This window comes from Falco biarmicus, chromosome 6 (assembly GCF_023638135.1).
Source record: "Falco biarmicus isolate bFalBia1 chromosome 6, bFalBia1.pri, whole genome shotgun sequence".
Classification (NCBI taxonomy): Eukaryota; Metazoa; Chordata; class Aves; order Falconiformes; family Falconidae; genus Falco; species Falco biarmicus.
In genome coordinates this window covers 72,897,323-72,913,169 of record NC_079293.1, presented here as the reverse complement: position 1 = coordinate 72,913,169, position 15,847 = coordinate 72,897,323, and the positions used below count along the sequence as shown (strand labels likewise).

The window sequence follows — 15,847 nt, the reverse complement described above, 5'->3', positions numbered from 1 at the left end:
GGATCAGCAGCCACTCACCAGGGCCAATCCTTGCTGCCAGAACTGGCAGTGGGGCTGATGAGCCCTCACCTTTTCCAAACTCCCCTGTGCTGCCAGAGATAGCCAGATTTTCTCTCCATCCTCCATTTTTTGGTGCTTCTCAGCCACAGGCTCTGAGGGCTACCATGCCATGGGAAAGGGTGGCTGCAAAGGAGCTAGCTACGATGCTGGGTGCACAAAACAGCCCTCCCCTGGCCCATCCTCCCCTGCCCCACATACCCGGATCTCTGTTGTCACAGGACATTTCACCAGCTTGAAGTTCTTGCCCATGTTGAAGCTATTGCTGTAGAAGCAGACCTTGAGGATGCGCATCTCCTCCTTGTCCATCTCCAATGTCCCCATGCTTAGGGTGGCCTCCAGTGTCCCAGCCAGGCTGCGGGACGAGCTGCTCCGTGGGCGACCCAGTGGCTCAGGGATGGCTGACATCCTCACCACACCTGGGGTGCTAGGAGCTGAGCATCCCTTCCCTGCAGGAGACACACTGCATTGGCATGGTGGGGACCCTGGGGATTGGGGGATCATCCTGCAGGGCAGGGAGAGGGCTGGAGGGATGGGAATGGGAAAGGCAGTGGGGACACCCTGGGGCAGGTGGGGAAGGGATGGAGATATGGAGGTGGGTGGAGATGAAGACAAAGAGAGAAAATAAAGAGAGTGTGACAAAGGGTGCCCTCTCCCATCATACACCCCTGGCCATGTATCACCACTGGGTACCACCAGGGCCCTGAGTCCAGCTCCTCCAAGTGACCCTTGTGTCCTTGTCACCTCCAGAGCAATATGTCTGCCTCCTCGGTACCTCCAAAGCAATACCTCTGTGTCCTGGTGACCTCCAGAGAAATACCTCAGGTCCCCAGCACCTCCAGAGCAATACCTCTGCGTCCTTGTCACCTCCAGAGCAATACCTCTGTGTCCCCAGCACTCATCATTTTCTTTCCCCCACGAAACCCAGGTGAAGGTTTCAGGCTGCAGCTCCCCAGCACGGATACCTGCAGCTGCAGCTGTGGTTCAACAACGTGATCTCCCAAGTGAGCTGAATTTAGCAGACAGCTTTGCAAAAAAAAACAAGTAAGAAGCAAAATGGGGCAAGCAAGACAGGTTCCTTTTCCCCTGGAAATGCAATACTGATTTATATTGATTTGCTCTTTTATTTTTAGAGGGGATAAAACCCAGAAGCCTGCTCAATGTCATTTGAGCCAGAAGGGAAGTGGCTTGAGTTCTCCCTTCGCTGAGAAAAACATTTAATGGGATATGTGGGTCTTGGGTGATCTGAATGGATCTGAAATTTTCCTCTTTGCATGGCTTTTGGTTTGCAAGCTGGGCAGGGCTGGCACAGAAGAGGGTTTGTTCTGGGTTGCTTTCTCCACCTCTCTGGACATGCACCTGGGCTGAGGCTGGGCAAACTCAGCTCACCTAAGTCCCCAGGAACAAAAGTGTTTGCTTAGCTTGGCCACCAGCTTCCCAGGAAAGCATGGAGCTTTGCAAGGAGCCTAAGCAAGCAAAAAACACAGCCAACACAGCCAGATGCATGGGACAAATTCAGGTTTGAAAAAAGCTGCTCCAAACTGCATCTTTCTGGGGCATGAAATAAGAAAAAACATGGAAGTTCATCCATTAGGCTGCTTCTGAGCTGCAGCCCCATCTGAACTCGGGCCTCAAGTTACTGTTTAAACAGCCGAGAAGCTATGTGCAAACTGGAGTGTTGCAGGATTCATGTGTGTCATTCTGGCTCTGCAACACGGGAAGGTCCCGGCATGGCCCTGGCGGGGCTCCTGGCAGGGCTGGAGAGGCAGAGTGAGAGGCTGTGGTACCTGGAGGGTGTCCCCAGTGCTGCCACGTGAAGGCAAGTGAAGGAGCAGACCTGGAAGATACTGGAAGGAAGGGGTGGGGGGTGTGGGACCAGCTGCGGGACATCACATACATCCCCATGCATGGAGCTGAGGGTCCCACTCTCTCCACAATACCCACAGGGTAACGCAGGCGAGACAACCACTGAAACGGTAGCAGCGTGGACCAGAGCACCCCTTGACCTGGAGCACTGCTGCTGGCTGCTGCCTCAGCACTGGAGCAGACGGGGAGTGCTCACGCAGAACCTGGCAGCACCAGCCTGGGGTGGAGGCGGCGAGGATGGGCTGTGTCCCCCTCGCAGGGCTCGAGGCAGGCTCTGCCCTACGCGACAAGCCTGAACTGCAGGGCCAGCCTGCAGCCATCCCCCTGTCCCCAGCATCTGCAAAACCAAGTGCCTATGGGGGAGCAGAACATGCAGCCAGGAGCTGCCGGCAGGAACCCTTCCCAGTGCTGGCTGCCAAGGTTTTCTCTCCCCAGGCCCCCATTTCCCCTTCCCCGCTGGGATTTGCACCATCATTTGCACAGTGCTCAGAGGCAGCTCCACTGTAATTACAAACCTGCGCAAGCTTGCCCGCTGGTGGGACGCTGTGTGCAGCCTCCTGTGAGCTTCGTCTTTTTAAAGCAACTCTCCTGAGTCACTGGACTAAAAATAAGAGTGGTGTAGCCTGGCACTTTCAGGTCCATACAAAGGGTTTTGTTGCCAGCGGTGCAATGCATGGACAGCTCAGATTTTGTTTTCCAGGTTTCTCCAAGAGAACAGGGAAAGAGGTTCTGCATCTCTGCGGCTGTGATGGAGCATTGCTACAACAGCGATGGGATGCTGGGATGTTAACCTTGGACCTGAGCAAGGCAGCGGTGCTGAACTGGGCACCCTCACCTCCGGCACAGGCCAGCAGCAAGTCCAGCCACACCAATGGGCACATGCACATGAGCTCACATGCATTTTTCACATCAGGTTTTGAGGTTTTTTTCTTTCTTTCACAAAAGTGCTCAGGCTGCACAGACAGGCTCTCACAGCAGCCCACATCCTTTGCAGAACACCCTTATGGACAGCTCTCTGCAGGTGATGGACCTTAGCCAGGTCCCCTTCTCATGCGGGCTGCAAGGGTTGGCCAAAGCGGGGACAACCAGGGCAGCCCCCTCACCCTCTCGTCCTGTCTCTGGCCATGCCAGAGAAGCCAAGGCCATCCCTGCAGGTGATACCATAGATGCTACATGCCTGAGCAACGCCAGCCTGCAGACCATATCTGTGTCATGTCTGTCCAGCACCATGCTGTGCTGGATTAGTGTTTCCTGCTCAACCACGCTCAGCCAGCATCAGGGTCAAGCAAAATCAGCAGCTCTCCTTGTCCCACCTCTGCAGCAGGTGCAAAAGCTTTGCTTCAGGCTTTGCTACAGCTCTCACTGCTCTGCAGAAGAGGCTGGTGCTCAAAGAAATATCTAAGATAAAGATCTCTTTCACTAAATAGCTAAAACCTGAACCCTGTGTCCCCTGGGTTTGGGAGGGACCCTCCCAGCGTGGAGATGATGGCCCAAGCCAGGCCTCAGGGAGAGGAAGCTCAGCTCTCAGTGGAGAAGGGCAATGGCTGACTTGGGAAGTATTGCTGGCATTTCTCAGGGCCCCCAAAATTACTTCGCTTTGGCTCTTTTTTCCCCCCACTTTTCATTTTCTGCTTTCTTCCTCCAGCCCCATTCCCATGATACATGCCCTCATACTCTCACTGAGCCCACGGGCCGGGACCAGGGCTGGCTGTCCCTTCTGTGTCCCTACCCTGATAAGCAATGCTGCTGGGGAGTGAGATGCAGAGATCACCCTGCAGAGCATCCTGCTGCCCTTGCACAGCACCTCTGACCATCATGGCCAGAGGCGGACAAGGCTGGAGGCAGCTAGCACGAACAAGGGCACATCCCGCGTTTCAACACCCCCCGAAACCCAGCACAGGCATGAGGGATGGCTCTGTCCCTCCAACTGAGCGCTCCGGGGTCTTGCAGCCCCTGCTTGGGTGATGCCCATATGAAATAAAGCCAGGAAGTGCAGTGAAGGCAGTGCCTGCACCCTGCCTGCACCGCGGCCATGCAGCATCCATAGGCACATCCCCACAGCATCAGGGGCACATCCCCAGGGCCATCTGGCTGGAGGGGATGTGTCCTATATGGACCTGGCTGCTTAGCTTCAGAGGTGGGGAAGGGGCCCTGGCCACAGCCTGAGCCCCTTGTACCTCCACCCCTGCCCACTCGCCTTCCCTCCAGCATGAGGACATGTCCCATGGGAGCCCAGCTCTGTCCCCAGCAGGGATGTGTGACACAGCTCCAGTCGGGCATCATGGGGATAGAGGAACCCACAAAACAAAATCAAGAGCTTTGCACCACTGCCACCAACATCCCCTCACCGGAGCCTCCATGTCCCTCCCCAGCAGCCCTTCATCACCTCCTGCTGTGAGTGACACCCCAAAAGGTCCCGCGGTGCCTCGGAGCCACCTCCCACCCTGGCACAGTCCCAGACCAGGAAGTTTTTCCAGTCAGTCCCACAGTCCTAGAAAAGTTTGGTGCCCCTGTTGCCGTTTGCTCCAGCCCTAGCCCAAACCCTAGACACACCTGGGATGACAGCCACAGAGACAGAGCAAAACCCCACCAAGCCCCTTCCCCAACCCAGTGTGATGAGTTTGCAAGTGCTCAGCCCTCCGCCCACCTCCTTCAGGTGAGGGTCTCGGTCCCACCCTTGCACCCCAAGCACCCAGGGAATGGGGAGCAGGAAGCAAGCAGCACTTACGGAGAGGCAGCCATCCCCTCCGTCCCCACGCCGAGCCTGTGCTGACGGAGCTGGTGCTTCCTGCTGCGGCTAACAAGTGTGCGCAGAGGCGTTTGCAAAGCACCCAGGCAGGCAGGGCCCACGCGCAGGCACACTCACGCACGTGCTCAAGCGGCTGCTCGAGCCTGTCATACAGATGGGGAAACTGAGGCACGGCCCAGCCAGCCTGGGAGACCAGCTGGGGTGAGCTTAGCGTGGGGCGGCAGATGCAGGCAGAGAAGGCAGCTCACATCCCCCTCCTCTGCAAAGCCCAAAGCCCAGGTCCCACTGAGCGATACCACAATCCCAAAACACTTGTGCTGGGGGTGGGGGAATCCGACCTGAGGACCCTGCAGGAAGCAGGGGATGGGGACAACGGTAACACGTGACTTATCCCGGCTGCCCAGGAGGGTCTCCAGCTGCCAGACTGGCTGGTGGGCAACATCATCTCTCACACTGGGACCCAGCACAACCCACCCCGAACCATCCTGCCCCTTCTCTTGGCGGCTGCCAAGTTGGATCCTGGCTCCATCCAAGGAAAAGCCCCAGGAGCAACCCCACACCCATGGTCCCTTCTCAGCACGGGGACCCCAGCCCAGCCTGAGTCACCCTGGGGAGCAGGGTTCCCAGCAGGCAGGGCTGCTCTGCTCCAGGCCCTTCCCCTACCTATCTATGCAGGTATTTAAATGACTCATTACTTTATTGCTGGGTTTCCCCGGGGGAACAGACAAGCTCTCACCCTATTCGGCACCTAAAGCATCACCCTCCAGCCCTGCTTCGGCACTGAAACCAGTGAGTTTCCACCATATAACTGGGAGCGGGGCTGGGTGCTCTCCAAGAGATCACCCGCAGTGGCCTGACCACCCCCCACACTCCCAACCTTATCTCTCATTACTTGTATCTACCCCCAGTCTGCCTTGCCCAGCTCCCATCCATCACTCCAGCCCTGTCCCCAGCGGGCAGGGGGAGCAGGATCCCGGCTAGGTACGGATGGCTGGCAAGACAAAACCACAGCATGTGGCCTCAGGATGCTGTTGGGACCTCTGTGGTGGCTGGGAGCTGAGCTCCAGCCAGATACAAGCCCCTGCCATGGGGTGTAATGTTGGTTGTCCTGCCATGCCTGTGCCGCAGCCTGCTTGACCGCAGCCCCACTGCCTTGCACATCTCATCCCCATCCTTCATCCCCTCCACTCCTGATCCTGCCCACCCAGGGCATCTCTCCCCTTTCCTACCAGCGAGGGTTCATCCTTGCAGGATTTCGCACCAGCTGGACCCTGGCACATCCCTGGCACACGCACGACTCTGCCAGCTTGGCAGCAGGACGCAATGGACCTTGGAGGTGGGATGGTAGCGGGTTACTGTGGTCCAGTGGTGGGAGCTGGCTCGGGGGCACAGTCCTGCTGCCCCTTTTGTGCCCCCCTCCCCCTTTCCCTGGGGCAGGCTGGGGATCAAGGGCTCCTCACGTGATGTCCCCGCAGAGGAAGCCTGTGTTTCGCAAAGCAAAGGAAATGACACAGGCTTCAGCCATGAGGACAAGCTGCCTGAGAGGAGGGTTGGAGCAGGTGCATCTCCCCCTGCACCCCATCACTCCCCGTATCCCATGTCCCAGCCCAATGCTGCAACTGTGACCTGCACCAGAACAGCCGGTGGGACGACCAGTACCGGCGACGTGCTCCTGGGGAATTAGAAATAACACCCGGAGAGCTGCCGTCAAAGCCCACGCGCAGCAGCTCAGCTGGAGGGAGTGACTCAGGCACGGAGAAAAGATCTCTGTGTTCCCAGTGCAGAGCAGCACTGTTTATCTGGAGCTGGGGATGGGACGAGGCAAGACCATCTGGGGAGGAACGGCTCACCAAGAGGTGGGGACGGTGGCTCTGCCGGCGGCTGCTCAACGAGAGAGAGCAGGCTGCTGGCACGCTAGTCCCTGAGGTGCCAGGATGCATCAGGATGCTGGTGCAAGGTTCCCCATGAGGATGCACTGGGGAGGGGGGCTCAGGGACCCTCAGCCCCATTTTTTTTTGCTGTGGCCAATGCGGTGCCTGGTCCTGAAGACAAAATATCCCCCCTGAGCCCCTGCTAACTGCTCCAAGCCACCTCCTCCCCAGGCAGGGGAGACCTTCAGCCATCCCCCAAGCATTTCGTGAGCTCTGTTGCTACACAGAGGTCACAGCATCCTCCTCCAGAGCAGATCGCCTGGATCACAGATGCAAGGTTTGCTACAACCATCCCTTCTGGTCTCCACCCTGATGGAGGTCTTCCTGCCAAAACTGCCTGAGCATTGCCCCTTGGCTGTGACAGAGACATTGCCTTCTCCGCACTGCTCCAACTAGAAGCAACTCCACAGCTGCAGGGGGAAAAGCCACTCCCCGAGCAGCTCCAGGCTTTTCAGGAGGAGGGGTTCACCCTAAGTCCCTCATTTTTTATGCCAGGAGAGAAACAACTCCCACCTGAGCCAGCAAAGCTGCATATTTATACTTCCCTACCTGCTGCCTGCAGCTGCCAGACACAAAAACGATCATGGACCATCTCTGAGATCTGATTTCCAGCCCGTCCTACTAAGGGATGGAGGTCCCCTACCTATGATCCTGTATCACAGTGGTCATCCTGGGGCTCCCATTCATTCTTACAATTAATTAATGGAATTATCACTTGGTACATGGCTTTTTTTTCTTGTACATCCACAACTAAAAATGGGACCAACACTGCTCCGGCCAAGAACAATGAGACTGTGGTGTAAGGAAAAGGGTCAAATGTACCAATAGCTGGGAAAAGCTCCCAAAATCAGGTGGGAGGTGTGGGGGGGGTAGGGTGCTCTGAAAACCCTTGAGGGCAGTTGTAAGGGGGATGCTGGAGATGCTTCTTGCTCTGGAATGATGCAGGTGGATGGGACTGAGACAGCATCCTCAGGCCATGGGGCTGGAGTGGGCTGGTAGGGCTCAACCCCACCAAACCAAACCACCCAAGCTCAAGCGATGCTGTCAGGGCTTAAAATAACCCATGAGCAGCACTCAAAGCCTCCCCTCAGGGAGGGGGAACAGCTTCCCAGGAACAGGGTGGGCGTATTTCCCAATAACCTTTCTGTGGGAGAAGGAAGAGGAGCGGGCAAGGGCTTGCAGCATAATTTTTGGCACAGTGGGAAGTGTGCTGGCGGTGGGTCCTGGTCGCTAAGCATCCTGGTCGCCAGGCAACACGTGAGGATCATGGGAGATGCTGCTACTGCTTTGTTTGGGGAAGGGAAAGGAAAATAGAGGGTCTGACGCAGAAACAGCGAGAATGCCCTGCTATGGCACGAGGCTGAGAGGGAGCTGGCACCAGTAGGATGTGGCTGGCATCACCGCACCGAGGTACCTGTCAGGGTCCCTCCTGCAGGCAAGGCATCCGTTTCTGGATGCTTACACTAATTCCACTTATATTCACCTTGGCCTTTATGAAGAAAACTCATCTTCTCCAAAACTCTGGGCTACATTGTGGCTTTTTTGACAGAAATTTCCCGGGGGGGTGCCAAGCCACAGCATCTCCAGCACAAACCCGAGCCCTTCTCCCAGCACCAACAAGGAATTCAAGCTCCAGCCACTTCTCCACAACCTGAACAAGCTCTTGGCTGTGGTCACACTGCGTGGTGATGACCTCCCCGGGCAAAGAACACCAAACATCAGCTCAGAAGTGACCCCCAAATCTGGTTTCAAAAGTCATTTTCCTTTCCAAACTGCTGGGCTCCACCACCGAGACCTCTCAAATAAGCTTGGTAGGTTCATTAGTCGGTCCCACGCCACCCATTACATTATCTAGTCCTGTCCTCACTGGCTGCAGCACAGCTTTACAGCCGCCCCTCTGGTCAGGCTCTCTTAAAGATGAGCAGTCCCAGCACACTCGGCTGGGTTTGCAAAATGTGGGACGTTTGCGTTTCCCTGGGGAACTCGGCTGAGTTTCAGGAAAATTAATTGCTGTCATTTGATTAAGCATTTTATTTTGGCGCTCGTCAATCATTTCTAGCGTGCGCTATCGTACTGCTGCACAGGCTTACACAAGACCAGCTCATCGCTAAACTGGAAGTTTTTTACCCTTTGCAAAGTTTTCATCCTTTTTCTCAGAGAGATAAACATTTGAAATATAAGTTTAAAAAATTAAATAAGGCAAATGACCCTCTGAGGTGCCTTCAAATCTCTGCCTGCCTGGCCTGAGCTGCAGATGCACCAGCTCAGGCCAAAACATGATGTTTATTCCCCTTGAACTTCCTCAAATTGGGTGATTTCTTAACTTTTTTCAGTGTGAGGTCCCTAGCTTTTGACCTTGAGGTTTTCTTTTGATTTGGGCCCAGGAGTGCAGGTCCCAGCAGAGGGAAAGGCAGCTGCATTTCACATTACCTGGCTCTGCGCAGGGTCAGGGCAGCAATGCTCACGCCTATAGAGCAGAGCCGGTTGAGCATCCCATGCTATCTCTGCAAGAGGAAGGGTTTGGGGATGCGGGGTGGAATTTCCCATCTGAAATCCCTCTGTGCTTCAGCCTTTGGAGATATAAACCAGGCAGCAAAATGCCCCGATTTCTGCCAGGTGGAAATTCCCCATTTGCTGGAAGCAGCCCCAGCTGGGCCCCATGGGGACACGCCAGATCCTGGCAACACAGGCAGGTATTTTCCCTCTGGCTGTAGTGGCAGAGGGAGGTGAAGGCAATCTCCCTCCTCCTCCTCCTCTGCAGTGTGCCCTGCTGTGGGTCACAGCAGCGAGCAGAGCCCAGAGAAGCACCCCCCAGCCCTGCAGCCTGGCTCCCCCCAGCCTGCCACCCAGCCTTCCCTTGCTTTAACCCAGCAGCCGCAACACCCGGCTGCAACGGGGGAAGGAACAGCCTCCAGCGGCAGGGCAGGCAGAGCCCACTGAACAGCCCTGCGAAGGGAAGAGGTGCTTTCCTTCAGGTAGGGCTGCAGGGGGTATAGCTGGGCAGGGGGAGCGGGTTGTGCAGCATGGCGGGTCGTGCAGCGGTGGCTGGTTGTGCGGAACGGTGCAGTGTGCAGCATGGCAGGGCATGCAGTGCAGTTAGGTGTGCAACGTAGTTAGGCATGCAGCGTGGCAAGGTATGCAATGTGGTTAGGCATGCAGCGTGGCAAGGTATGCAACATGTCTGGGTGTGCAGCATGGCACAGTGTGCAGCACAGCCAGGTGTGCAGCACAGCCGGGTGTGCAGCATGGCAGGGTGTGCAGCTGTGGCACAGTGTGCTGCATGGCTGGGAATTCAACAGGGCACACTGTGCAGCATGGCACACTGTGCTGCATGGCAGGGTGTGCAGCATGGCAGGGTGTGCAGCTGTGGCACAGTGTGCTGCATGGCTGGGAATGCAGCATAGCTGGATGTGCAGTGTAGCAGGTTGTGCAAGACAGCATGGTGTGCAGCATGGCAAGTGTGCAGCATGGCTGGGTGTGCAGCAGCTTGCACAAGGCTCAGAGGCAGAGCACACCAGGCAAACCTTGCTGGAGCCAGCTTAGGACATAAGGCTGAGATCAGGTTGCCTGTGGCAAGCTCTTGCCCATGGCAGCACTCTTTCTGAAATGGAAGTTTATCAAATCTGCATGAGTAATTGCATCGGATGGAGGCTGGAAGAGCAGAGCTGGGAGCCAAGTGGGGCAGGTAGCAGGACTCCCTGCCAGGCAGGGGTGAGGGCAGGGAGCAGGCAGAGCTCTCCTGCATCAATTAACAGGGCCAAGATGCTGAAAACCTCCATGGAAATCACCTCCCCGGGACAGGGCACCACTGTGCAACTTTCCAGTCTAAGGAGCGAAGTGAACACTTTCAGGCCACCGTTTTCAGGTTCTGCCTGGGATAAAATAACCGCACCTTAAAAACATCTGGCTTTTTTTTTTCCCCCCCAAGGAGAGCCCTGTTTGTGCCTTCAAGGGGCTTTTTGCTCAGACAAACTGTAGCCTCAGGGAGAGATGGAGCAGCCACTGCTGCGCTGCTTGCCTCCGACTCTGCAGCACTTCCTTCTCTCTGTGGCGCCTTCCTGCACAGCCGGGCCATCCCAGTTCAGCCCAGTGTACCAGCTAGCCTGCCTTGCTGGTGGCTGTAGCTGAGGAGAAGCCTCCCCCCACCCCGGGATGTGGCTGCTGGGTTTTTCCCTGCGGAAACCAGAGTTCTGCTAAAAATATTTTTTTAGCTGTTTTTTAACACGAAACATAGCAAACAGCCCCAAAACGAAAAGACCAAGAGTCCTCTGAGGTTTCCCCAGGGGCTGATGGGAGCCGCATCTCCAACATGTCCTGTTCCTGTTCCCTCTTTGAAGATGCTTCCCCAAACAGCTGTGTGGCCTTGCTGCAATGCCACTGCAGCCACCAGCACTGTCCCTCCCTGCCCCACAGGAGCTCTGTCTGGCCAGCCAGCCCCATCCCAGGGGGAAACACAGCCAAGCCAGAAGGATTGCCACTCCTCCAGAGGATTTTCCAAGAGAAAAGTCTGGTTTTACTCCCCGTGGTTCCTTAAGGAAAGGTCTCCCCGTGATTTTTGTGCTGGGCACCTCAGGCTTTACCCCTCCTGCAGGCCAGGATGCCTTGGTGGAGGAGATACGGGTATCACATGGGGTCTGCCACCATTACAAATTGAAATACATGCACAAGGCTTTGCGTGAAAGGTTCCCAGCTCTGTCTACCCCTCATGAGTAATAACTCTGCCAGGGAAAAAGCAAAATGATTCAGATGCTGCTTTCCCAGCCCCCAGCGCCTGGAAAAGCCTTTATGCTGAATATTAATAAAAGCTGAGCACAAACACATGAAAATGCAGAGCTTGGGGACAGGGGCACTTGTACCCCTGCACGCCAGACCTATGTGTGCCCTTGCACACACGTGTGTGTGTGTCTTACTAGCATGTGCAAAGCATCACTGGCAAAGGTGAGGATGTGTTTCCCATGCACACACACCACTGTGCACTGTCTGTGCATCCCTACCCATCTTTTGCAGACACTGGGGAGCGTGCAGCTCCTGTCCCCTGTGGCCACTGCTACCGGTGGCACTGCCGCCCCACACTGCACTCCATGTCCCCCTGCTCTCTAATGCCCATGGCTCTCCAGACACGTGCAGCCTGCTCCCTCACAGCTCTTCTCACAGTGACTCTCACCTATGCCCTTGCAGGTAAGGCTGAGAGCTGTAAATCAGGCTGTGGACCTGAATCCAAAGGACAATCAGCATCCCAGGGCTGCCCTTCCCTGCCTAGCACTGGGAAGCTTGTGGGTGCCTGGTTTTGGCCCCTGCTATGAGACTCTGTCACCCACAGCACCACAGAGGCAAACTCACAGCATCCTCCCTGCCTTCAACAGGTGGGTGATGCCAGCGGAGCACTCGTAGGTGATTCTGCCTGTGAAAGCAACAGGTGGGGTTGGGGATGTTCCTAGGGTGTCCAAGCCCTGATACCACCCCTCTCCCACAGCTTCATCCAGCGTGAAGACAGCAAGGAGGGGTCTGTGATGGGTGCAGTGGGACACTGAAGCTGGCTGTCCCCTCCCTGACAGACCTCAGGGCCCTGACGGCCATGTTGTCCTGGAAAGAGCCCCGTGCTGGGCACAGTTCCAGGCCAAGATGGTGGTGGAGGACCCCTGCCGCATCACCTTGCCCACAAAGCCCCCAGGACACACCACGGCCAGGCCCAGCTACCAGCACTGACCTCTCCTCACCTCCCTGCCGTAATGCCAGTGCCTCGTCCAGCCTGGTCCCGCTGCTGGCACAAGGCACACGCTCAGCCTTCCCTGGCTGCTGCACATCACCACCTCTTTGGGACAGTCACAACCCCACGCAGCACCTCCAAGACCCCCAAGTCCTTTCCGATCCCTGGCCAAGTGGTCAAGCATCCCCTGGATGTCCCTGTCCTGGCAGGGACCCACCAGTGGGGCTGCCATTTCCAGCTGGGGGGTGCAGGGCAGATTTACCCGGCCAGGGCTGGGTCAGGAGGAGCAGCACGTCCTGGGGGAATCCTCTGTTGGGGCCACACATCCCCGGCTGCATCAGTCCCCACTGGGAAGTACATGGGGCAGTCGCATCAGCCCCCAAGACCGCAACACTCCTGTCTCTGGCTTTCCTCCCCCGTGTCCTCCTGGGTGCCGTGCCGTGCCATGCCGTGCCGTGCCAGTGAGCGGAGGCAGGCATGTTCGCCAGCAGGAACCGCCCCACCGCTGGGCAAACATTGACGCTGACGAGAGATAGCAGAGCCTGGGCACTTCCCAGTTGCTGGCTGCGGGGCGGGGAGTACTGGGGGAATGCTGCACCCTGCCCTCACGCCCCCAAGCTCCCAAGCACCCCGGCCACATGTCCCCCTGTGCGGGAAGGGCTAAGGAAGCTAGCTGCCAGGCGCACTGGGGAATGACACCCCGCCGTGGGCAGGGGAGCCCCTCTCCTGCACCCACCTGAGCTCTCATTTCCTCGGCTCTCCTCCCTCGCCTTCCCTGGCACCCAAGCGTCGCCCTGAGAGTGAGCAGAGGCTCTCACCTTGGCGGAGGGCACGGGAGCCACCTTCGCCCCCCCGGGCCAGCCCCAGTCCTCACCCTGGCAGTGGCGGGGGCAGGTGGTTGCGTTGCTGACCGGGAGGTTTGGCCGGGTGGGTGCGTGTCCTGTGTCCCGTGAGGTTGTTGGTATGGGTGGTGAAACCACTCCTCTCCACCGCCCGCTTCCGGAAAGGGCTTGCTGAGGCTGGTGGGTGCCGCCGGCACCGGGAAGAGGAGACAGGAGGTGCGGAAGGGCCGGGACCCCTCACCTGCCCACCCAGCCTTCCCTGCCTGGGTCCCTCAGGCAGGTTGGGGCAGGTCTTGGGATCAGTCAGGAATTTAGGCAGGGAGCCCAAGGCAGCCAGCGTTCAGGCTGGTCCAGCTCATACCTGGGAGGAGCTGGCAAGTCTGCCCACGGTTGAGCCCCTGCTGCAGGGTCCCCCCCTGAAATCGCGGGTCCAGGGGACACCCCAGCACCGCGGAAGAACCCGAGGCAGGAAGAAGGATGGTGCAAGAGCTGCCGGGGCCGACGTTCACAGTCACGGGGCGGCCGTCTGGCACTGCCACACCCCCGTGGGGCCACAGCAACACCTCCCTACTTCTGGGGTGCAGAAGGCCCCCCTTTAATGCTTGCTTTAACACTCCTCTGAGGAGCCCACCCACAGCTGGGCATTGAGGCCAGCCACTCAGGCCCCTAGAAGACCTGACCCTGGCCCCAGAGCTCTGCAGAAATGGTTTGGGCAGCACTGGGGATGCCAAGGGGCCAAGGAAGAGCTGGAGGAGGAAAGGAGCAATGGGGTGCACCCCCACCCCACAGCATGCACTGGTGCAGCTGTTGGGGATTGGAGTTGGTGGGTGGCACCCCCGTGACAAGTGGGAATGGGAAAGCAGTGGGGCAAAGATGGTTGGGCAGTTCCCCAAACCCAGGGCAGGAGCTTGCAGGGTCCTGGGGAGCTGCAGCTCCCTGGGGATACCCCTGCCCATTGCTCAACAGGTCCCTGCCATATCATCCCATCGAAGGCTGCACCCCAAAACCAGCACAGTGGGGCCCCTCCCTGCATGTCACCCCCTGCCTCGGAAAGGTGTTCAGAGACAGGTCTCACACCATCTCCTTTCCATTCCTTTCTCCCCCGCTGCTCCCAAATTATGCCCCCGCCTCGAGGTGTGATGGCTGGGAGGGACTGGTGCTACACCAAGCACAACCTGGATGTGGCCCCTTCCTGCTGAAGCTGCTGGAAGACGGAGCATTCCTGCAGCACGGTCTGGCAGCCGGGCACAGAGGGGCAGCAGGATCTCATTGCACCCCGAGAGATGAGTGGGAAGAGGCACAGAGACCAAAAAAGCTTCTGGGCATGAGCAAGACCCTCTCAGGAGCCAGGAGAGCTTTGGATGGACATGGGTCAGCCACTGTTACCTCTTTCCCAACCCAGCCCAGCCACCAGCGGTGCCCTGAGCTCCCACGGCAGCTCTCCCACGTATGAAGAGCAGCACTGACAGCCTGCGCCCACTCTCCTGCCCAAAGTCAGCCAAGTTATTTAAATGCCTAAATACTGTCAAAGGGATGGAGCTACATCCGTACACATCGGGTGGGCTGGCATCTCCTGGCAAGTGGCAGGGGGAAGCACAGTGGGCAGTCAGAGAGAGGAGAGACCACCAGCTCCAGCGACCCTTCTGCTCGCTGCCGCAGCTCCGTGAAGCCAAGGAGGTATACCAGCCCTGCACAGCCCTTTCCTCCGCACCCCTTTCCCTCTCTATCCCCTTTCCCCAGTCCTATCTTGCCCACACCCTCCTGAGGAGGTGCCTGGGCTCCACACAAGTTTGGGAGAGACCCTGGCACGCTGCTTCTGTGCCCTGGCCAGCACAGCCCCCAGGGAGCAGGGCAACCCTTTCCCCCTGCTAATCCCTGCCAAAAATGAACCCAAGAGCCCCCTCCGAGCCCCCAGCGGATTCAGCCCCGTGACTTACAGGAAAGCTGGCTGAACAGCCTGCTGAGCCATCCCATGCTCCTGCACCAAGGGTGAGCTTGTAGCTACGAAACGCTCAAGAGAAACAGGTTTCCCCCCGCCTCCCCCCCCTTCCCCAAACCACCCTCTTCATTGGCACAGAGAGAAGCGATATAATCTGACGGGATTTATTAATAGCACCTCTCCCATCACTAGGGAGCGATGCTTTGGAAACGGCTTTGAGCATCCCAGTGCGGGGAGAAAGGCACAAACTTACTTTTGCCAGGGAGCAGGGCTGGAGCCGAAGGGTTGTTGAGGTGATGGAGGAGGACACCGGTTGCAGCTCCAGAGCCGCCAGAAGATGTTTGGGGATACCAAGGAGCGTGAATAAGTTGCGTCGCGCTGGAGTCATGTAGAAGAAGCGAGGAGATGATGCCAGGAGAGGCGGCTGGGGGTGTTCTTCAAGCCAGGAGGGTTACATGGAGCAGTCCCCGCTCATTTGAAGCGTATAGAGAGATGTTGCATGTTATTGCTGCCATCTTGAGGCCAGCCAGCCTGAGCTGGAGAAATACCCTATGGCATCCTGCAGCACCCTAAGGAGTGTGGAGGTCCCCTGGGTTCTCAAAACCTATAGCAAGTTCCAGCAAAGTAGTTACTATTTACTTTGATAATCAATATTGTTTTCACTTTTAGGGGATGAAAAATCCTTTTGCCAAGTGACTCAGGCCCCAGACCCTTGAAATCAGCAGGAGTAAGGTGGGCAGGTGTCTGCCATGGGCA

The 15,847-nt window shown here is 57.4% G+C and overlaps 1 protein-coding gene across 9 annotated transcripts in view; it reads right to left on the bottom strand.

Moving 5' to 3' along the window:
• PTK2B (protein tyrosine kinase 2 beta) overlaps nucleotides 1-13,655 on the bottom strand; it is a 29,305-nt gene extending 15,650 nt beyond the window's left edge. For 2 of the 9 annotated variants that reach the window (XM_056343737.1, XM_056343740.1), the window contains exons 1-2: nucleotides 13,514-13,626; nucleotides 259-506 (exon numbers count right to left, since the gene is read on the bottom strand). In XM_056343737.1, the coding sequence (XP_056199712.1) occupies nucleotides 259-465 (207 nt within the window). In that variant the 5' untranslated portion in view covers nucleotides 466-506; nucleotides 13,514-13,626. Of the gene's footprint in view, nucleotides 1-258; nucleotides 507-4,651; nucleotides 4,794-13,046 lie in introns of those variants that run through there. The other 7 variants (XM_056343743.1, XM_056343741.1, XM_056343742.1 and 4 more) reach the window with 7 other exon arrangements.
• Nucleotides 13,656-15,847: the final 2,192 nt, after the last annotated feature.